The sequence below is a fragment of the Bubalus bubalis genome, chromosome 15 (assembly GCF_019923935.1).
Source record: "Bubalus bubalis isolate 160015118507 breed Murrah chromosome 15, NDDB_SH_1, whole genome shotgun sequence".
In the NCBI taxonomy this organism is placed as follows: domain Eukaryota; kingdom Metazoa; phylum Chordata; class Mammalia; order Artiodactyla; family Bovidae; genus Bubalus; species Bubalus bubalis.
This window is the reverse complement of record NC_059171.1, coordinates 6,207,947-6,232,246: the sequence shown is the minus strand read 5'-3', so window position 1 is coordinate 6,232,246 and position 24,300 is coordinate 6,207,947. Positions and strand designations below refer to the sequence as shown.

Here is a 24,300-nt window from a genome sequence, read left to right as displayed (position 1 = left end):
CAAAAAACCAATTAATGTTTGCTTGTTGTTAATTTAACGTCTGAGGGACTGCACGCGTGGGTCTTTAACCACTGGAACCATCAGTTTAGTAACGACCATAACAAAACAACCGCTGAGCTCTCCCCTGTGTGCTGGGGACCGTGCATCTCCCTGTGCTCTAGTTTCCTCATTTTAAAAATAGCAACAGTAGTACCTTCATAATATTGATGGGGAGACTGGATGAATTGATGCCCATAGGGCGCCTGCAACTGTGTCTGCTGCCTGTCTTCTTTCCGCACTTCACTTTCCAGACTCATCACACCTCATTCCTCAGCATCAAGCGCCGTGTTTGATCCACCTGAGAAAGAGCATTCTCACCCTCATCTTCAACTGGATTTATTCTTACTGTTGAGGGAATTTCACAGTTAATCCAATCAATCTAAGACAGAAAGAGAAGAATAAGTTTTCACAAGTACACACCCAAATCTCTTACACTCCCCTGCCCCCCAGGGCCCCTCCCCAGCTCACTAAAAGGATGCTTCCTTTCCAACGCAAGTGCCCTGTGATATCTTTGTCACAGTCCTGGGGAGAGCTGCACAGAAACAGACCCTCCAGGGCCACCCTGGGGTGAGCACAGCAACCAAGTACATGGCACCCTAGGCTCGTACATGTTTTTGAAGATAAGAGGTAGGTTCCTTGATTTACTGAATATTTTCTTTTGAATCCTTAGATGATTTTAAGTTATCAAAAAGCTGAAAGGAGTAGTTTTGCTTTTGTTTTGTCTTTTTTTTTCCTTTAAAAATACCAGTTGATAGGGAATGCCTTCTAATCAAAACCACAATGAGGTACCATTTCACGCCAGTCAGAATGGCTACGATCCAAAATTCTACAAGCAATAAATGCTGGAGAGGGTGTGGAGAAAAGGGAACCCTCTTACACTGTTGGTGGGAATGCAAACTAGTACAGCCACTATGGAGAACAGTGTGGAGATTCCTTAAAAAACTGGAAATAGAACTGCCTTATGACCCAGCAATCCCACTGCTGGGCATACACACTGAGGAAACCAGAAGGGAAAGAGACACGAGTACCCCAATGTTCATCACAGCACTGTTTGTAATAGCCAGGACATGGAAGCAACCTAGATGTCCATCAGCAGATGAATGGATAAGAAAGCTGTGGTACATATACACAATGGAGTATTACTCAGCCATTAAAAAGAATACATTTGAATCAGTTCTAATGAGGTGGATGAAACTGGAGCCTATTATACAGAGTGAAGTAAGCCAGAAAGAAAAACACCAATACAGTATACTAACGCATATATATGGAATTTAGAAAGATGGTAATGATAACCCTGTATGTGAGACAGCAAAAGAGACACTGATGTATAGAACAGTCTTTTTGACTCTGTGGGAGAGGACGAGGGTGGGAAGATTTGGGAGAATGGCATTGAAACATGTATAATATCATATAAGAAACGAATCGCCAGTCCAGGTTTGATGCAAGATACAGGATGCTCGGGGCTGGTGCACTGGGATGACCCAGAGGGATGGTATGGGGAGGGAGGTGAGAGCGGGGATCAGGATGGGGAGCACGTGTACACCTGTGGCGGATTCATGTTGATGTATGGCAAAACCAATACAATATTGTAAAGTAATTAACCTCCAATTAAAATAAATAAATTTAATTTAAAAAAAAGAAATCTTTCCTAGGAAGAATTCTCAAGGCCAGAGCTAAAGTTATTGCAAAAATCTATTCAAACCATTCCTTGTGCGGGCCTCAGAGCACCAGTTAGGCCGGCACTCCTCTCAGCACACTGGCAGGCTGATGAACGGCAATGACGGCACACAAATAAGAAGGAAACAGCACGCGAGAAAGTGAGCACTAATCTCAACCTCCATTAGATGCACAAGAAGGGGAGAAAAATCAATGCTTGACAAATGGAAAATGACAAAATCAGCAAGGAGAAACTTTATTTTCAATTTTCAAAGACATCTTTGCACATAATGGAGTGTTATAACCAAGAAAAATAACCAAGAAAAATACACTCAATGAGCTCCATTTAAAACTCATTATCACAAGCCACAAATATAGAGCAGGAACTAATTGCTTTGTTTGTTCAAATGAAGTTTAATGGTTTCTTTAACTCAGAGTAGGTAGTTTTAGACTTTGAAACTTTGATTACATGTCGCTAAGAGGATGATCCAAGTCAAGTAGCCAACCTGAAAGTCTCACTGCCGTTGAGCTATCCATGTGACCTTTATGTTACACCACCAAGTTATTCATTCACTCAACAAACATTTATTACGTACCTACAGTTACCAGATATTCCAGGCAGAGTATGGAAATATTAATTCCTGAAAGGCTTGAGGGAAAATAGATACCAGATTGAGTGCTGGAGACCACAATAGAGGGAATGGTGAGTGTTTGCAAGTTTTCCATAGTATTTATGTGCAATATCTTTCTTCTGAAAATGGTGCTCCATAGAGAGCAGAATTTTGATTCAAGGACCAAAAAAAAAAAAAAAACAACTCATTTAAAATGTCCTTCATTGACAGCAGGAGTAGAGCTGGGAATGACCGTGGGGGTTATTTAGATGAGATTTGCACTCACAACACTTTGCTGAGCCTGCCAATCACAAGGATCCATGGAAACCCTCAGCACCTTCTGTGAAAGAGGTGAAAGTGTCAGTCTCTCAGTCATGCCTGACTCTGTGACCCATGGACCATAGCCCACCACGCTCCTGTGTCTGTGGAATTCTCCAGGCAAGAATAGCCATTTCTTTCTCCAGGGCATCTTCCCAACCCAGGCATCGAACCCAGGTCTCCTGAATTGCAGACAGATTCTTTACTTCTGAGCCACCAAGCAAGCCCTTCTAGTGACCACGTCTATCAGGCCTGCCCTTAGAGTCAACTGCCTTTGGTGATTTAGTTCCTATTTATAAACTGATCTGAAGAAAATTAACCACTCTCTTCTCTTTGCTCTGAAGATTTTGTTCATACTTCTGTCATTTAATTGGTATATAACCATTAAGCTCACTATGATGTAGTAGAAATAAATAGTAATAGACTAGGATCAAGTTTCACCTCTGAAATTAACTTAGAATAATACTTGAAGAAAATAAATTCACCCTTTCATTGTGTACTATCTTTGTCATCCATAAAATAGAACTATTACACCCACCTCATAAACTTATTGTGAAGATTAAATAAGACAACGTGAACACCTAGCCGTGGTCCAGCTTCTGGAAGGTGTGCAGTAAAGTGCTGACTGAATCAAATGAATGAATGTCCACACACTAGCTTCCTTTTGTCTCCTGTTTGTATATGTGGTCTCCTTTCTTACCTGATAAGTCTCCTGAGAGCAGGGACAGCATTCAGTTCATTTCCCTATTTACCTTAGGAAATCAGAGGATATATTCCAGATATATTTGAAGGAGTGAGTGAATGGCAGTCTTAGCTCAAGGATCTTTTTTTTCTCTTGAATAACTATTTAATCTAAATTGTAGTTATTTTATGGGCTTCCCTAATCGCTCAGATGGTAAAGAATCCATCTACAACACAGGAGAACGGGGTTTGATTCCTGGGTCGGTAAGATTCCCTGGAGGAGGGCATGGCAACTCACTCCAGTGTTCTTGCCTGGAGAATCCCATGGACAGAGGAGCCTGGTGGGTTACAGTCCATGGGATTGCAAAGAGTCAGACACGACTAAGTGACTAGCACTTTCACTTTTCACATTTTAAAAAATAAGTGCTTAATTGTCCTCAGTTAGCATACTGATCTTCAGAAGGCTAACGATGCCAAATATATTTAATGTGCCAAGAAGAGAGGTTTTAGAAACCCCAGACGGCATTTTCATATAATCTAGCAAGTTTTCAGAGAAGGCAATGGCACCCCACTCCAGTACTCCTGCCTGGAAAATCTCATGGATAGAGGAGCCTGGAAGGCTGCAGTCCATGGGGTCACTGAGGGTCGGACACAACTGAGCAACTTCACTTTCACTTTTCACTTTCATGCATTGGAGAAGGAAATGGCAACCCACTCCAGTGTTCTTGCCTGGAGAATCCCAGGGACGGGGGAGCCTGGGGGGCTGCTGTCTATGGGGTCGCACAGCGTCAGACACGACTGAAGCGACTTAGCAGTAGCAGCAAGTTTTAGCACACTTCCATTTATTCCATCATAGGATCAGAGACAACTCTGAAAGCAAAGGTACGAATATGCTAAGAGAATTCTTCCAGAGTTGAAGGATATGGTTACACTTTAATGTAACTTCTTAGCACTTGAAATGTCTGCTTGTTCCATATAAGCTTTAAAGCAACTGACTCATCTTACTCAAGCTTGGTACTTGATTCAACATAAACTTATATATACATATCTATGTCTACCTGTGGCTCAGGATGCCATTTTGTTTCAGAGAAAACAATTGTTAAATAAATTTGTTGTTTATTTTCTAATACACTTCTGTAAAATTTGATAAGGAAAATGAGGTGGTGGGACAGGAATTGGAAAGTTAGCTAACCGATTTTCAACACTGTTCAAGAGCAGCTTAAAACTTCTGAACATGGACAGCCTGGATAATAATGTTAGAGGATGCTGCTTCCATGTGTCCAAGTTATAATACTTTGGTTGAATAATTAATAGTACACAGTTTCTTCCTACCTATAGCTAAAATCGAAAAATATAAACTCAATAGTAGTAGTAATAGTAGTCACTCAGTCTTGTCCGACTCTTTACAACCCATGGACTGTAGCCCGCCAGGCTCCTCTGTCTGTAGGATTTCCCAGGCAAGAATACTGGAGTGGGTTGCCATGCCGTTCTCCAGGGGATCTTCTCAACCCAGGGATCAAACCCACGTTTCTTGAGTCTCTTGCAATGACAGGCAGATTCTCTACCACTAAGACCACCTGGGAGCCCCATCAGTCCAATATTAGCATTAATTCCTTTAGGTCTGAATATTAATGAATGTCTTTCTATTCCTCTACCTCTTATCACACATTTAGTGCTCACCCATTATGTGTTAGACATTGTGTTAGGAACTGAGAAATGGAGGGAAAAGATATGGTCCTTATCTTTTTAAGTAGCTCAGAGGATGAAGGAGAAATAAACAAAAGAAAAACGGTGGCGTTTTGTGATGTGAGTCATGACATAGGTGAGCCCTGGGTGCTATTTGATACAGAGAAAACCATACAAAGGAGGGAACACTTGGCCCACATTCTGAGGAATGAGTTGAAATTGCCTGCACACCTTTGTTCCCCTAAGATAAAGGAAAAACTATGTCCCAAGCTCTGGGAACAGCAGAGTCAAGGCACCAAGGTAGGAACTTTGGTGATGCACTTCTAAACAGAGTGAGTATGACGTGCTGCAGGAGGCGAGTGGACAGAGAGCAGAGCTTTGTGTACATGCAAGGGAGCAGATTTTTTTTTTTCCTTTAGGTCCTGTGACATCATGAATCAATAGAATTGCTAGTGATCTAGAGCGATCATCTCACTGCCCCTGTGGAATTGATCAAAGAGAGCATGACTCAAGGCAAGGAAACCAAAGCCAGAGGAGAAAACAGGCTTGAGAACAGGGCTGCCCAGGTGGCGTGAGTGGTAAAGAACCCACATGCCGTTGCTGGAGACCTAGGAGATATGGGTCTGATCCTTGGGCATGAGAAAATTGTAGGAAGGAGAACCAGTAGAACTTGGTTGCTGGTTGGATGAGAGCTGAGCGAGAGGGCGTGGTGTGGGCTCATTGACTAGGGAGATGAAAACACGCGCGTAGGATACTCAGCTGGAGAAGGAGTGTGATCAGGCTTCAGGGGAAATGGAGATGATGCTGCATTCATGTTTGCTGTAGGCTAACTTTGCGATTAACACAACTGATAAGTGAGGAGCCACTTGTTGGACAGGTTAACAGCTCCAGAAAGTGGTATTAAATGGAGGTAGAGGTTTGGTAGCATCAACATACCTAGTAACTTTGAAACTCTGCAAGTGGATGAAATTTCCCAGGAAGTATAATTAATATGAAGAGAAAAGAGAAGAAGGCTGAAACCTGGGAAATATTGACTTTTAAATGGTTAGTCAAAGAATGCAAGCGGGACACTCAAAAGTTGAAACTGAAGAAGTAAATTCTGTATGGACAAGACAAAATAAGCTCCATATTCCTTTACTGACATTTAATAGAATTTAAATATGGCCACTCTGTTTTGTTTTGCTTAATAAAGACCCATATTTTGAATTACACACTTGCACATACACAGAAGTATATTGCATAATTATTGAGAAGAAGAAACTCAGCCTAATACAACTTCATCTGTATAAACTTTGTTAAACAGGCTGCAGTTTTGAAAGGAAGCAGTTTTTTTTCAACTTCTTCAGTTGAAACTGAAGAAGTAAAGAATGGCATTACAGATTCTTGGGAAAAAGAAAGTTTAATATTGTCCCCAAAAAGTCAACTGCTTCAAAAGTTTTCTTCATCTCTTTGTTCCTTTACCTGTTCATCCACTCAAATATTTATTGAGCTTTTAATATTTATAGTCACTAGTTATACACAGTTGCTAAACAAAATCAACCCTGTCCAGAAATACATTATCATTCACAGAGTAGACCGATTTTAAATAAATGGGAATGAAAGGTATGTGTGATTTCAAAACACAGTGAATGCCATAAAAGAAAAGTGAAAGTGAAAGTCGCTAAGTCCTGTCCGACTCTTTGCGACCCCAGGGACTGTGTCCATGGAATTCTCCAGGCCAGAATACTGAAGTGCGTAGCCTTTCCCTTCTCCATCGGATCATCCCAACCCAGGAATCAAACTGGGGTCTCCTGCATTGCAGGCAGGTTCTTTACCAACTGAGCTATCAGGGAAGCCCCACCATAAAAGAATGATAGTGTTATAAAGGACCCCCCGGGTGTGCTCATTAGGAGATCACTGGTGGCTTTCAAAACTGTAGCCTTGGTGGAATTGAAGAAGTAAGCAAAAGTCAAATCACCATCAAATTACCTTTTGCTGAGGAATAAATATGAGGGAAGTGCATAGAACAAAACAAGGTAGGCAACTCTCTAAGAAGCTTGAGTGTGACAAATAATTAGAAAAAATACAAAAAGAAAACAAAGCCAAGGAAGGTTTATTGATTTAAGATATGTAAACAGGAAGCATATTTATAGGCTGAAATTGGAAGGGCCTAATAGAAAGAAATAGTTATAAATATTTTTAAGTGAGAATGTATTTAATGAAATTGCATAAAATTAATATGAATTATAATATATTTCAGGTGGATTCAAATGAACTAAAGAGACACTACAGGAATTCTACAAAATTTCAGGTAGGTGACTTACAATTCCAAAATCCAATATCATTTTGAGTTTAAGTCCATCCACAAATTTCTACCAAAAAAAACTGCTTCCTTTCAAAACTGCAGCCTGTTTAACAAAGTTTATACAGATGAAGTTGTATTAGGCTGAGTTTCTTCTTCTCAATAATTATACAATATACTTCCATGTATGTGCAAGTGTGTAATTCAAAATATGGGTCTTTATTAAGCAAAACAAAACAGAGTGGTCATATTTAAATCCTATTAAATGTCAGTAAAGGAATATGGAGTGTATTTTTGTCCTGTCCATTCAGAATTTTAGCCTCCAATTCATGTAGCAAGATGATGTAAAAGTCAACAAAATTGTTTCTACTCCTATTTCATTCTTGTTCATATAACATAAAATACAGTATGAAATAACTCAGGAAACTCTGCTCAATATTCTGCAATAACTTAAATGGGAAAAAGAATTTGAAAAAGAATGTACATATACATGGGCTTCTCTGGTGGCTCAGACAGTAAAGAATCTGCCTGCAATGCAGGAAGATCCTCTGAAGGAAGGCAGGAAATGGCAACCACTCCAGTATTCTTGCCTCAAGAATTCCATCGACAGAGGCTACGGTCCATGGGGTCTCAAAGAGTCAGACACAACTACACAACTAACACGTATACATATACAAACACATACACTGCTGTTGTTGTTCAGTCGCACAGTCATGTCCAACTCTTTGTGACCCCATGGATTGCAGCATGCCAGGCTGCGTCTCTCGAAGTTTGCCCAAGTTCATGTCCATTGCATCAGTCATGCCATCCAGCCTCTCATCTTCTTATGCCCTCTTCTCCTTCTGCCCTCAATCTTTCCCAGCATCAAGACTTTTCCAATGAGTCAGCTGCTTGCATCAGGTGACCAAAAATCTGAAGCTTCGGTTTCAGCATCAGTCCTTCCAATGAATATTCAGGGTTAATTTCCCTTAAGATTGAGTGGTTGGATCTCCTTGCAGTCCAAGGGACTCTCAAGAGTCTTCTCCAGCACCACAGTTCAAAACCATCAATTCTTTGGTGCTCAGCCTCCTCTACAGTCCAGCTCTCACAACCGTACGTGAACACTGGGCAGACCATAGCTTTGACCATATGACCTTTGTCAGCAGAGTAACGTCTTTGCTTTTCAGTATACAATATACATGTATACATCCAACACCAGGCTTTCCCTGGTGACTGAGCAGTAAAGAATCTGCCACCCAATGCAGGAGACACGGGTTTGATCACTGGGTCAGGAAATCCCATGGAGAAGGAAATGGCAACCCACTCCAGTATTCTCACCTGGAAAATCTCATGGACAGAGGAAGATGGCAGGTTACAATCCATGGGGTCACAAAAGAGTCAGACATGACCCAGTGACTAAACAACAACATACATGTATATGTATAATTGAATCATTTTGCTGTACACCTGAAATTCACACATTGTTAATCACCTATACTCCAATACAAAATAAAAATGTTTTAAATAAGATAAAATCTCTGGAAATTGTTCAAATGGCATACAGCAAATTTAAAAAGAAGCAATTATATAGATAACATGGCACCTTCTTTTTTTCAAATAATTGTATAATATTATTTTTTCACCCATATGTAGTTTTTCACCAATAATTATCTGTTGTTGTTGCTGTTCAGTCACTAAGTTATGTCTGACTCTGCAACCACATGGACAGCAGCACACCATGCTTATTCATTGTCTCCAGGAATTTGCTCAAATTCATGTCCATTGAGTGAGTGATGCTATCCAACCATCTCATCCTCTGTCTTCCCCTTCTTTGCCTGCCTTCAGTCTTTCCCAGCATCAGGGTCTTTTCCAATGAGTTGGCTCTTTGCATCAGGTGGCCAAAATGTTGAAGCTTCAGATTAAGCAACAATCCTTCCAATGAATATTCAGTGTTGACTTTCCTTTAGAATGGACTGATCTCGTTGCAGTCTAAGGGACTCTCAAGAATCTTCTCCAACACCACAGGTAAAAAGTATCAGCTCTTTGGCACTCAGTCTTCATGGTCCAACTTTCACATCAGTACGTAACTACTGGAAAAACCATAGCTCTGACTATATGGACTTTCTTTGGCAAAGTGATGTCTCTGCTTTTTGATACACTGTCTAGGTTCATCATAGCTTTCCTTCCAAGAAGCAAGCGTCTTTGAATTTCATGGCTTCAGTCACTGCAGTAATTTTGGAGCCCAGGAAAATAAATCTGTCACTGTTTCCATTCTTTCCCTTTCTACTCACCATGAAGTGATGGAGTTGGATACCATGATTTTCATTTTTTCAGTGTTGAGTTTCAAGCCAGCTTTTTCACTCTCTTTCATCCTCATCAAGAGGCTCTTTTGTTCCTTTTCACTTTCTGCCATTAGAGTGGTATCATATGCATATCTGAAGTCGTTGATACTTCTCCCTGCAATCTTGATTCTAACTTGTGATTCATCCACCCTGGAATTTCACACGATGGGCTTCCCTGGTGGCTCAGTGGTAAAAAATCTGCCTGTAATGCAGGAGATGCAGGTTCAATCCCTGGGTCAGGAAGATCCCCTAGAGAAGAAAATGGCAACCCACTCAAGTATTCTTGCCTGGGAAATCCCATGGGCAGAGGAGCAGGCTATAGTCCATGGGGTCACAAAAGAGTCAGTCACGACTTAACCAAACAAAAACACAGCGTGTAAGTTAAATAAGCAGGGTGACAATATACAGCCTTGTTGTACTCCTTTTCCAATTTGAACTAGTCATTTGTTCCATGCCCAGTTCTAACCATTGTTTCTTGACCCATATACACGTTTTTCAGCAGAGTGTAAGGTGGTCTGGTACTCCTATCACTTTAAGAATTTTCCACAGTTTGCTGTGATCCATACAGCCAAAGGCTTTATTTAGCATAGTCAATGAGGCAGAAATAGATGTTTTTCTGAAACTCCCTTGCTTTCTCCATGATCCAACAAATGCTGGCAATATGACTTCTGATTCCTCTGCCTCTTCGAATAATTATTTACAAGGTAGTTTATTATCTTTTATTGTTTATCCTAACTCTGAGAAATAGGCAGAGAGTTGAGGGTGATACAAGGTTACCCAATCTGTATGACTGAACTCCAACTTCCCATTTCAAGGACACTACAGTGGCCTCAGACTTTGTAAAATATACAGATCTAGGTTTAGGTGCCAGATTGTCCCTGTTGGCAATCTATGGTGATTGCAATTTCTTTCAATCTGTTTTCATCTCCAACTAATTTTCTTTGTAAAAATTTCCCACATACTTAGACATAGTCTTAAAAGATCTAAACTACTTTGATGAACTCTACAAAGAGAACTAATATTCTTTGTAAGTGCTACAAAGCTTATTTCAAACTCTTAATCACTTTCTTGAATTTGAATAAATGCAAATTAACTCACATATTTAATTTGGGTTTCTAAGTGTAAACTTTCACGTCTAATTGAGGTCACTTCTTTTGAATTTCCTTAGCACATCCCACAGGTCATGTGTGAAGTGAAAGCTAATCAGTTGTGTCCAACTCTTTGTGACCCCAGGGACTATACAGTCCATGGAATTCTCCAGGCCAGAATACTGGAGTGGGTAGCCTTTCCCTTCTCCAGGGGATCTTCCCAACCCAGGGATCAAACCCAGGTTTCCGACATTGCAGCCAGATTCTTTACCAGCTGAGCTACCAGGGAAGCCCAAGAATACTGGAGTGGGTAGCCTATCCCTTCTCCAGCTGATCTCCCTGACCGAGGAATCAAGCCAGGGTCTCCTGCATTGCAGGTAGACATATAATACATGTCTTATGGCATTGTGTTATACCTATTTTTGTGCTTGGTTATCCTATCATTGACTGTTAATTTCTTGTGGACAGAAACAGTATCTTAACTCCAATGTGCTTTGCAAAGTTCCTTGTACAGAGTACAGTGTTGATCATTAATTCAATTTTCTACAATTCAGTGAGAAATAAATCATCTCTATCTACACAAATCCATGACAATATGTTAATATCAAGCACAACTTATTGACTGTCTGCATGGGAAAAGTCAAATGGGCCTTCAAGCAATTGGATGTTGAAATAGCACTAGACAAATCAGCGATTCCGTGCTCCTGCTTCCTCATTTATAAGACATTATTATAGTAACTCTATGTACACCTCTCAACTTGTCAGGAGGCTCAGTATCTGTAGGATAAAATCAATAAGGTTTGATGACATTATGCATTTTAAGCCAATACTTCTAGTAAATCCTTTGTTTATGGTAACCAATCTGGTTGATTCAAACTGAGAGTCCCATTTCTTTCCAATATCACTAGGCTTTGAAATTCTAGTACACAATCAATTACTTTAACTTTTCATTTCATATGTATGGCCTTACAGAAAATTCTTAACTGCTCTTAATTATCTTAAATAAATTAAATGTTTCTTTAATGTACCCTATTTTTCAAGATAACATAAAGATGAATGAAAATGAATCATTATCTTACATAAAAATTTTTATTGTTATCATTGAAATCAAGAAAGTATGCAAGTATGATGCTTTCATTTCACAATTACCAAGGTAATATAAAGCCAGAATAATTTAAATACATCACATATTTAAAATATGTTTTTAGCTATAATGGTACTTTCAATACCTTCTCCCATCAGAACTGATAATTAATTGTAAATGGAACTGATTTCTTTCCTCTCATCTCTGTTAGCCTGTACATTCTGTGACAGATATGCTCCCTGCTATTTGTTGTAAACAATATGATCCAAAGTAGAGAGCAGTAGAAAGGACTGAAGCATCTGGATGTACCACCAACAATATAATCAGCCTGACCACTGGAGAACTGGTTGAAACATAAAAATTTATCACTACAATGAATGTCCAGTTGTTTCAAATAAAATCAATCATGAGCTTGAGCTTCAGTCCAAAAACCCCAAGTTCAAAATACTATTAAAATATATTCTAACAGTAGCAACCATGCCATCTCTGAAATACATGTGACAGCTCAACAAAATTCCAGACAAATGCAACGCCTAAGCTTAGCAAGACCAGATGCATGCAGCTGGCAATGAAATTCATTGGCCAGAAGCTATGAAATAGTGCTCTTGTTTTCGTGGTGTTGATCTACCTTTCAGTGACACCATGCATATCTAACTGAAAACAATTTTATATTAAACAGCAAATAATTCACAGTGACTAGTTAACTTTTACATACACTGATATGTCAATTTATGTCCAAAACCTTATGTAATCACATCATAATTATGAGTATGTTCTTCCAACAGCTGGATATGGCATCAATAATGCCCTTTGATGTTTTCTACCTCGTCTTTGGGTTTAATCCAATATTTAGGACAAATAGGATGCTAAAGGTAAGATTACTATATTTAATTGTCTTCTTCTTATAATAATGGAACTCTTCAAGTAATTTAAAATATCCCAATTGTTTCCAAAAACTGTCCTCCCTTTTTCTGCCCTCATCAATGCTATAAATTTTAAAAACTGAATGAAGGGAAAATATCATTATTTCTACTGATAGAAGTTGCTTGCTCTTGGTTGTTTTGAGTCTGTACCTCATAACAGGTATTTTTAAAATAGGAATGCTTTTGTGTTTCTAAATACAGCTATAATTATGAATGAATATTTTATAAATCTATTCTTTTCCACTTGTCACTTTTTATTACATAGTCACTGAATGCTTGGAACACTGGGTTTAAAATGAGGGTGTCAGATGAGATGACTGCTAAGCTATCCTACTCATCTAAAATTCTATAATTATAGAAAAATGCAAACACTTTTGCATAACAAAAGTATTTATATAGTTAGAGCTCAAATGTTCATTGAGAGGGAACTAGTTAAATCGCAGTACTTCTATACAGTAGAAGACTTTGTAATGTAAAAATAAAGAGGGAGTTTTCTGTGAACTGGTAGAGAACAACCTCCAAGATAAAACAACAAAGTTAAGGAAAAAATGTTAGTTACAAAACAGTTTATAGAACAATGTTAAGTCTTGCAACAGAAAGAAAACATATTCTATTTTTCTGTATTATGTAAACAGTGGACAACTACCAAAAAAAATCTAATAAAAATGGTTAACTGAGGCTGGAGAGGAAATCAGGATGCATAGGGGCAGGAATGGGGCTTCCTTTCCTAGCAGTAAAGAATCCACCTGCCAGTGCAGGAGACATAAGAGACTCGGGTTCGATCCCTGGGTCAGGAAGATCCCCTGGAAGAGGGCACAGAAGCCCACTCCAGTGTTCCTGCCTGGAGAATCTCACAGACAGAGGAGCCTGGCGGGCTGCAGTCCACAGGGCCACAAAGAGTCGAACAATACTGAAATGACTTAGCAGGCAGGCACGGGGGCAGAATAGGAGAAAAGACTTTGAAGGTATGCATTTCTTACTGTTCTTGAACTGTATTAATAAATTACCTGTTGATAAAGATTCTAAGATATAAATATTTTATAAGTCATAGCTTTATCAGGTACCTAAAATGAGTCTGAGGAGAGTCAGCATGTGGAATTTTGTAGAAATCTTTAATAATAGCAATAGTAGCTTGCATTCCCAAAGACAGCCTTCTTAAAAGGAATACCACGGATTCTTTCAGTTTTAGGCGATTATCTCTTTGACACTTTGGGAAGACAAGATGGCATAACCTGGAGGCTCGAGTGGATCCTGACGCAGCAGCAACTGCTGCTTGCTGGATCCATGCTCGGTGCTACACACTTTGTTAAACTTTTATTCATTGTCTCATTTATTCCTCCAAACAAGCTCTTTCTGGAGATGAAAATGAGAATAAGCAGGGTTTAAAAAAATCTGTCCAGACACGCAGCTGGTGAGTGGCAGTATCTGGAGTCTATCACATATGTTTTGACTCCAAAGTCTTTACTATCATCAGATGAGCAAGTGAACTTCAGGCTGAAAGGCTCTCTTTCCACGTTCATGATTTTTCCACATCAAGAGGGATGTTACTCTATAGTCTCACACACTCAAGACTACTCTAGGGACTTTTGTTTTGACCACAGGGTGTGGTTCTAGACTGAGTAGAATTTAACATTCCTAGCAGCTTGGTGGGCTGGCCATCCATCATCAGTTTTCTAGTGTCAAATGGACATTTCAGGAGCCCACTTCTCAGATGAGCAACTTTCAGAGAGTCTCTGGTTCCTATGAATTGGGGAGTTTTGTATCATAATAAAATCTTATAAAACGCTACATCTTCACACCCCATCTTTGCATCCCTATGGTGTCCAAAAGATACTACCACTATCTGTAGTAGGTTTTTAAAATCTAGGAAGTCCTGAAAGTCAGCATTAATCTTCTTATCATAGCCCCACAGTCCAGCCATTTCCACAGAAGTGTGTCATTTTAGTTTGCAGTTCTCTAGAGAAAATATCATTTGTCTACCCCCAAAGTATATATGAAAAAACAAATTAAGAATATGAATTTTCTCTACAGTGAACACTTAAGCAAAACTTTAAAATGTGTCTTTGTGCAAGCTTCTATCAAGAGCACAGTAAACAAGTTACCACAAATGGAAATTATCTTAATCTGAGTGCTGAATGGATGTTTCCTACTCAGGAATTCTAGAAAAACAAATCGTTTGTGCATATTCCGAGATTAGTAGTCATTGCTATTATACCTGTTTTCTAGTTCCCAAATGTTCTATTATAGTCATACCTGCATTGGATGAAATTGTGAACCAAATACTCTTTGAACTTAATAACCTCTCATAGCCCTTCCAATCTGTAAGGTCCTATGAGTCTAAGCATATTATACGATTAAATGCATGAAGTCATGTAAGTATGCAACCTCTTTTGGAGTCATGTTCTCTGATGTCCTCATTTTACAGATGAGGAAAATGAAATACAGAAATATTAAGTGACTTTTGCAAGGTCACACAGTTAATAAATGGAAGAGAGGAGATTGGTGTTCACCTCTGGATTTCATGCTCTTGCATTTTACAGCCTATAAATTAAAAGAGAAAGTAGGGGGTGCATGTAGGGAGTATCTGCTGAGATGGAAGTGGGTGTAAGCAGAAGAAAACCTTGAGGCAAATAGCAACTGTTCAGACGCATCTAAACCCACTGTATCTTTGAACAGTGTCATGGATAGAAAACCAATGCTAACAGTTACTGGACTTTAAATTTTGTTGAAATAAATACACATTTAATGCAACTTGCTTATATGTAATGCCAGTGTTGAGCACCAGGACTTAACACCTGTTTGTGACTTCAATGTATTTTATTCTTCTTCTCCTATTTTACTTATATGTTGAAGGGAGGTGTGATTTTTAATTATTGTGAGACAAAGTTCCACTATATGCTTTAAAAAGAAAAAAGGAAAGAAATGTTTTTAAGCTTGATTTTCTAAAAGCATTACAAATAAGACGTAACTAGAGAGTAGAAATGAAAAAAAAGCAAGAAGCTCTATAAGTTTGGCACCTTGCTGAAACGCACTGCCCAGAGGAAAACACCACTTAAACAGATCTCGGTTTTTGTTTAAGACATGAATATAATTATTTTCAGTAGCAAATAAGGTTTATTTCATATTGTTTTATTTAAATGTAAGAGATGTATTTAAGACTAACACACTTTTGGATTCCTTTGCTTGTTTCCTACACAGTACTCTTCATTTTTTGAGTTTAACCATCACCTCGAGTCTATAATGAACAAGGCGTACATTTACAGGTAAAGTATAACTCAGTGTACTTTGGGGCTGGGAGAGAGCGCAGTGCTATGACATTTCAGACAGAATTAGGGACGAATATGGCCTCCCTGCAAGAGAGTAAGGAATAATCTCAGATTTGGGGCCATGTAGAATATTGGGTTATGTTCTAAAACAGATCTGAACACTTCAAAGTGAGATGAAAGTATGAAACTTAGATTTAGAAGAATACCTGACCAAAAAAAGAGGGCATATTACCTGCTTCCCTCAGAACAAGGTCAGAGAAATGTGTTCTTTTCCAAGCTGACTTTGCATCTCTCTCCTGACAATTCATTCCAATCTGAATTTTCATTCATTCGCTGTTCTGAACTTAACTTGCCCAGAGACCTCTAGTCAGTCAACTGTAGCATGAAGTCCCATGAGCTTTTCGGAGATATCCAGTGAAATCAGCATGGTGTATTTTATGGAACTCAGACTGGAGAGGTGACCCTGGAGACATGTCTTTCAGGGAACTGACTCATGCCATCTGTGAGAAGAGAAGAGGTTTTTTTTCCACTCTGTCAGTCCCAGTCAAGAGACTGAAGTCTGAAAACCTGTGACGGCACCATCATTTTATACTGTACTAATGAGAGCTAACAGTTCACAAATTTAAAGCAAGGAGATTCAGCAGAGACTTTAAGAAAAAGAAAATGTTAAAATAGGCTGTATTCCAGAAACAACACAAGCCTCACTTTGCACTTCTCATTGACAGAGTAATTCGTACAACTGGATACTTGCTGTTTACGCTGCACATTAATGCTTGTATGTATTATTGGGCTTCAAACTATGAAGGAATTGGAAGTACCAGATGGGTGTATGATGGTGAGGGAAACAAGTGAGTTTTATTTTTTTTATTTTTTTATTTATTTTTGATTGGAGGATGATTGCTTTACAATGTTGGGTCGGCTCTGCTGTACAGCAGTGTGAATCAGCCACGAGTGTACATCTAACCCCTCCCTCTTGAACCTCCCCCATCCAGCCTCACCCCACCCCCAGGTCATCACAGAGCACCAGGCTGAGCGCCTCTGTGACCCAGCCACCTCCCAGGAGCTAGGAGCATCTATTGCGCACACCCCCAGGTTATCACAGAGCACCAGGCTGAGCGCCTCTGTGACACGGCCACCTCCCAGGAGCTAGGAGCATCTATTGTGCACATAGTGACATGTATATCTCACTCCTGCGCTCAGTTCACCCCGCCCTCTCCTTCCCTCCCATGTTCACAAGTCTGTTCTCTATGTCTGCGTGCAGGGTAAGCGTTCCTTTTGAAGGAAACTTTTACTGACTCTTCTTAACTTCTATTCCAGTGGGAGTTTTCGTAAGCCAGTGTTTTTGAAATTGTAAAGCACAGTCCATTAGTGGACAGTAAAAACTCTGTAGGAAGTCAGTATGCTTTTGAGTGAGAGAGGGTAGAATGAATAGAGGATGACAGAGTAGAAAATTGGCTGTCATTCCTAGTAGGGGTGTGTTGTGTGTGTGCGTGCATGTGTGCATCTGTGTGTGTGTGTGCACACATGTGTGCATGTGTGTGTGCATGTGCGTGTGCTTGTGTGTGTGTGTACATGTGTGTGTGTGCACGCATGTGTGCATGTGTGTATCTGTGTGCATGTGTGTGTGCGTGTGTGTGCATTCACGTCTGTGTGTGTGGGGGGGTGTGGGTGTGGGTGTGTGTGTGTCCTGAGTTGACCTGTAAAATTCATTTCTTATTCTGGATCAAGATCAGAGAAGTTGAGAAGCCTCTGCTATAGATAACGGAGTGGTAAAGTAACTTTTAATAACTCCAACACTGATGTTAGTAGTGAACAATGTTAATTATTTGGAGGGCAGGTGCAATGACTAATTAGTTTACCACTGAAGGGTTTTATGGGTTATGAGTCAGCTATAACCACTAACTCAATTAAACGCTTACAGACCATAAACTAAACTTAGGATAAAGTTTAAACAAGGATCATAAACTAAACTTGATAATTAGATGTGCAAGTACTCCGAGATTAAAAGAGATTATCTGAAAATTTTGGTGCAGTAGAATCACAACTCAATAATGGCAGCTGAATTATTTAATAGTGAAATTTTTGGTAAATATAAAGGCCTGGCATAAAGTGGCCGCCACTGACTTTCTGCTCCAGGGAAATGAGTTTGAGCATACTGTAAGGCAATGTCGTTACCGGAAAATAGCAGGTCCCAGCATGACTTTGAAGGGCAGCTCACAGCAGCCTTGGGAAGGAAAGCAATTACAGGAGGGAGGAAAGATAACTCACGGAATTACACACCAGCTAGAGTGAGCAGGATCTGAATGAGGGATGGTAACAACATTTTTTGAAATTTTAGCCAGAACTAATTTTAAAAATTTAAAGTCATAGGGCCCACTGACTGGGAAACTACACACACACACACACGCACACACACAGCAACAGAAGAAAGTTTATAACCAAATCTATAAGTAATTTCCTTTAGAAACTACATATGTATTCAGCTTAATAGAACTATATAGAAAACTGATTAAGATACCAACGATATTAAATATTGTCTGCTGCTGCTGCTGCTAAGTCGCTTTAGTCATGTCGACTCTGCAACCCCATAGAAGGCAGCCCACCAGGCTCCCCCGTCCCTGGGATTCTCCAGGCAAGAACACTGGAGTGGGTTACCATTTCCTTCTCCAATGCATGAAAGTGGAAAGTGAAAGTGAAGTTGCTCAGTCGTGTCCGAACCTTAGCATGGACTGCAGCCTACAAGGCTCCTCGGTCCATGGGATTTTCCAGGCAAGAGTACTGGAGTGGGGTGCCATTGCCTTCTCCGAAATATCTTCTAGAAGTATATAATTAAATATCATCAGATGCATGAGTCTGATTACTGTTTTACTCAAATTAGAAAAATTTCTGCCATCTAGAAAGAGGAGAGCTATTTCTCTCTTCATCCCTGGATGCCTCTCTGCAGCATTTTTAGAGAATATGTCTTGCTCTCAGTGCTTAGAATATTAAGTATACAGCACATGCTTAGTATATGTCAGGTCTTAGAGAAGACAAGAAGGGAGTTTCTTCACTCTTTCTCTTCCTTCTCGCCTTCTTTAAATACCTAACATATACTGAGTATATGAAAGAGAGAGAAAGGAAAGAAAAAAGGAAGGAGCGATTAAATTTATATTATTATAATAAGAAGAAAGAAACCTCAGCTTTGACCCATAAGAAGCTAAAGCTAAAGTGTGCTAATATTTTAGACATCTAATTCCAGCTATAGTGTAGACCAGATATTCAAAATGCCCTCTCATTAAAATACAAGAAGATAACCTACTTGAAATGTTTGTTGTATTAGGTATTGTAATTACTTGTTATAAGACACATTTCTATATAACATATTACAACAGTTCCCAATGATTGCTAAATTCTTTAGAAAGTAAAAGGAATCTCTGAAATCTAGAAAAATATTATGTGTCCTGAAGCTGGAGTTGAGTGGTGAGATTATCAGTAAAGAACAGAAATAGAGAGGATAAATTCTTAATCATTAGAAGAAAAAAAATGGTGAGATGCTAAAACAATTTAAAATATATTAGTTCAGTTCAGTTCAGTGGCTCAGTCATGTCCGACTCTTTGCAACCCCATGAATTGCAGCATGCCAGGCCTCCCTGTCCATCACCAACTCCCAGAGTCTACTCAAACTCATGTCCATCGAGTCGGTGATGCCACCCAGCCATCTCATCCTCTGTCCTCCCCTTCTCCTCCTGCCCCCAATCCTTCCCAGCATCAAAGTCTTTTCCAATGAGTCAACTCTTCGCATGAGGTGGCCAAAGTACTGGAGTTTCAGCTTTAGCATCATTCCTTCCAAAGAACACCCAGGACTGATCTCCTTTAGGATGGACTGGTTGGATCACCTTGCAGTCCAGGGACTCTCTTAAGAGTCTTCTCCAACACCACAGATCAAAAGCATCAATTCTTACTGATAAAATATATCAGTAAGCAGAATAAGTTAGTATGGACTAAATTCACCAGCTGAAAGAGATTATCAAACTATATCAGTCAAAATAGACTTCGAAACAAAAATTATTTTAGGGAAAAATTAAGTCACCATATAATGGTAATAGTTTCAATTCGCCATCAGTATTTCCCAGTTCTAAATGTGTAATGCACCTAATGCAAAACAGTTACAATGAGTCAAAGAAACTTGAAGAGCAAAAATTACTAGAAGGAAGAGAAACTGGCAAACACACCGTCAAAGTCTGAGACATCAACACACAACTATTAACCGATCAAGCACCAAAGACAGTAAAGATAAAAGATTTGAGAACCTCACTAATAAGCTTGTATTAGGAGATGCAAATGGAACCTTGTACCAAAGAATTAGACGCTACTCATCCTTTTACAAAAATTGTTATTGTTATAGTTGCTGTACAATATTATGTAAGTTATAGATGTACAATACAGTGAGTCATAATTTTTAAAGGTTGTGCTCCATTTATAGTTATTGTAAAATATTGACTATATTCCCCACATTGTACAATATATTCTTATAGCTTATTTTATACGTAATAGCTTGTACTTCTCAATTCCCTGTCCCCACATTGCCCCTCCTTCGCTCCCTCACTCCACTGGAAACCCCTAGTTTGTCCTCTATGTCTGTGAGTCTGCTTCTTTTTTGTTATATTCACTAGTTTGTTGTATTTTTTTCAATTCCTCATAGAAATGATATTATACAATATTTGTCTTTGATCCATTTCACTTAGTATAATACCCTCCAAGTCCATCCATGTTGCTGCAAATGGCAGGATTTCGTTCTTTGTCATAGCTGGGTGGTATTCCATTGTGTCTATATGGAAAAGATGTGTCCATCTTCTTTAACCAATCATCTATTAACGGACACTTAGGTTGCTTCCATATCTTGACAATGGTAAACAACACTGCTATGAACATTGGGGTGCATTTCAGATTGGTAGGTTTTTTGGATATATACCCAGGAATGGAATTGCTGGGTCATATGATAGTTCTATTTTTAATTTTTTTGAGAAACCTCTGTACTATTTTCCATAGCAGCTATACCAATTTACATTACTACCAATAGTGTACAAAGGTTTCCTTTTCTCCACATCCTTGCCAACATTTGTTATTTTTGTTCTTTTTGATGATAGAAATTCTAAGATGTATGAGGTGATATCTCATTGTGATTTTGATTTACATTTCCCTGATGGTTAGCAATGTTGAGCATCTTTTCACGTGTCTATAGGCCATCTTCCAAAACAGAGACATTACTTTGCCAACAAAGGTTCGTCTAGTCAAGGCTATGGTTTTTCCTGTGGTCATGTATGGAAGTGAGAGTTGGACTGTGAAGAAGGCTGAGCACTGAAGAATTGATGCTTTTGAACTGTGGTGTTGGAGAAGACTCTTGAGAGTCCTTTGGACTGCAAGGAGATCCAACCAGTCCATTCTGAAGGAGATCAGCCCTGGGATTTCTTTGGAAGGAATGATTCTAAAGCTGAAACTCCAGTACTTTGGCCACCTCATGCGAAGAGTTGACTCACTCTTCGCATGAAAAGACTCTGATGCTGGGAGGGATTGGGGGCAGGAGGAGAAGGGGAGGACAGAGGATGAGATGGCTGGATGGCATCACTGACTCGATGGACGTGAGTCTGAGTGAACTCCGGGAGTTGGTGATGGACAGGGAGGCCTGGCGTGCTGCAATTCATGGGGTCGCAAAGAGTCAGACACGACTGAGCGACTGATCTGATCTGATAGGCTATCTGCATTTTCTCTTTGGAAAAAGAAGCCACTCATTCTTCTTAATCATTCATGATAGATTACAAAAAAGTGGTCATTTTCTGGCCCAAAGAGCATGTTTCAATACATTTTTCAGCATTGCTATCAAACAGCCTGCATTCTCTGCTCCTTTAGACAGGAGGGCTCTCACCCAAAACCAAAGCTCTAATAATCCTCTTGAAAGTGAAAGTGAAAGCCGCTCAGTCGTGTCCAACTCTTTGCAACCCCATGAACTATACAGTCCATGAAATTCTCCAGGCCAGAATACTAGAGTGGGTAGCCTTTCCCTTCTCCAGGGGATCTTCCCAATCCAGGGATCGAACCCAGGTCTCCCGCATTGCAGGCGGATTCTTTACCAGCTGAGCCACCAGGGAAGCCCAATAATCCTCTTACCAAGTGTCAGGGACACATCCTTACCAAGAAAATGCCTTTAAAAGTAGCAAATGTGTGTGTGCTGTTTTATTTATATATATATATATATATATATATATATATATATGTATATGTGTATATATATAATGTATAAATAATTGTTCTTGTTATTGTTTAGTCACCCAGTCACATCTGACTCTTTACGACCCCGTGGTCTGCAGCATGCCAGGCCTCCCTGTCCCTCGCCATCTCCCAGAGTTTACCCAGTGGCTAAGACTCTACACTCCAATGCAGGGGGCCTGGGTTTGATCCCTAGTAGGGGAACTAGATCCCACATGCCCCAACTGAGACTCGGCACAGGCAAATAAAATGATAATAAATAATTTGTAAATGGCAGTTGTTAATACACCTGCATTTCCCACCGTTTTAAAGCAGCACCTATCTCTTCTCTTACTTCATATTACTCTTTGACCTCAAAAGCATAAAGTCTTTTTTTAGTTAACCCTTGTGATGGCTCCTGATGACATATAATTTGGAGGTTGCTTATGAGATCACTGGACTTGTGAACCTTGTCCTAGTTAGAATTATGCAGCAACTGTAGGGTATAAGTGAAGCACTGTGAACATTTAAAACAAGAGGCATTTATTACAATTCTATTAATCTTCATCAAAATAACAATGTCTGTTCATTTCAGTAGAAGACAAGAGGTTATTTTCATTTATACTAAGTACATGGCAGCCTTCATCTGACTGTGAAATATGACAAAGCAGGAAAGGGCTTACTTAGCTCAAAATCAGAACATAAGTTGCTGCTGTTCCTAAATCATGCCCGACTCAGACCACATAGACTGCAGCATGCCAGGCTTCCCTATCCTTCACTGTCTCCTGGAGTTTGATTGGAGTGAGGTTATCCAAGCACCTCATCCTCTGTCTCCCCCTTCTTCTGCCTTCAATCTTTCCTAGAATCAGGGTCTTTTCCAATGAGTTGGCACTTCACATCAGATGGTCGAAGTATTGGAGCTTGAGCAAAATATTCAGGGCTGATCTCCTTTAGGATGGACTGGTTGGATCTCCTTGCAGTCCAAGGGACTCTCAAGAGTCTTCTCCAGCACCACAGTTCAGAGGCATTAATTCTTCGGTGCTCAGCCTTCTTTGTGGTCCAACTCTCACATCTGTACATAACTACTGGAAAAACCATAGCTTTAATTGTAAGGACCTTTGTCAGCAAACTGATGTCTCTGCTTTTTAACATGCTGTCAAGATTTGTCATAGCTTTCCTTCCAAGGAGCATGTATGTTTTAATTTCATGCTGCACTCACCATCCACAGTGATTCTGGTGCCCAAGAAGATAAAATTTGTCACCATTTCCACTTTTTTCCCTTTTATTTACCATGAAGTGATAGGACCAGACACCATGATCTTTAAGCCAGTTTTTTCACTCGTCTTCATCCTCATCAAGAGATTCTTTAGCTCCTCTTCATTTTCTGCCATTAGAGCAGTATCATCTGCATATCTGAGGTTGTTGATATTTCTGCTGGCAATCTTGATTCCAGCTTGTGATTCCTCCAACCTGGTATTTCACGTGATGTACTCTGCATAGAAGTTAAACAAGCAGGGGGACAAAATACAGCCTTGACTTACTCCTTTCTCAATTTTGAACTACTCTGTTGTTCCATGTCCAGTTCTAAGTGTTCTTATCTGCATGCATGTTCCTCAGCAAACCCGTAAGGTGATCTGATACTCCCATCTCTTTAAGAATTTTCCACAATTATTTGTGATCCACACAGTCAAAGGCTTTAATATCATCAATAAAGCAGAAGTAGATGTTTTTCTGGAATTCCCTTGCTTTCTCTATGATCCAGTGAATGTTGGCAATTTGATCTCTGGCTCCTCTGCTTTTTCTAAACTCAGCTTGTATACCTGGAAGCTCTCAGTTCATGTACTGTTGAAGCCTAGTTTGAAGAATTTTGAGCATTATCTTGCTAGCGTGAATGAGCACAATTAAACAGTAGTTTGAACATTCTTTGGCATTGCCCTTCTTTGGGGTTAAAATGAAAACTGACCTTTTCAAGTCCTATGACCACTGCTGAGTTTTCCCAATTTGCTTGCATATTTGAATGCAGCACTTTAACAGCATCCTCTTTTAGAATTTTAAATAGCTCAGCTGGAATTCCATCACCTCCACTAGCTTTGTTTATAGTAATGCTTCCCAAGGCCCAGTTGA

The 24,300-nt window shown here is 39.6% G+C and overlaps 1 protein-coding gene across 1 annotated transcript in view; it reads left to right on the top strand.

The window, feature by feature from the left end:
- CNGB3 (cyclic nucleotide gated channel subunit beta 3) overlaps positions 1-24,300 on the top strand; it is a 191,217-nt gene that overhangs the window by 99,102 nt on the left and 67,815 nt on the right. The window contains exons 7-10 of the mRNA XM_044928514.2: positions 7,231-7,281; positions 12,551-12,637; positions 15,887-15,951; positions 16,680-16,802. Of these exons, the coding sequence (XP_044784449.2) occupies positions 7,231-7,281; positions 12,551-12,637; positions 15,887-15,951; positions 16,680-16,802 (326 nt within the window). The remainder of the gene's footprint in view (positions 1-7,230; positions 7,282-12,550; positions 12,638-15,886; positions 15,952-16,679; positions 16,803-24,300) is intronic.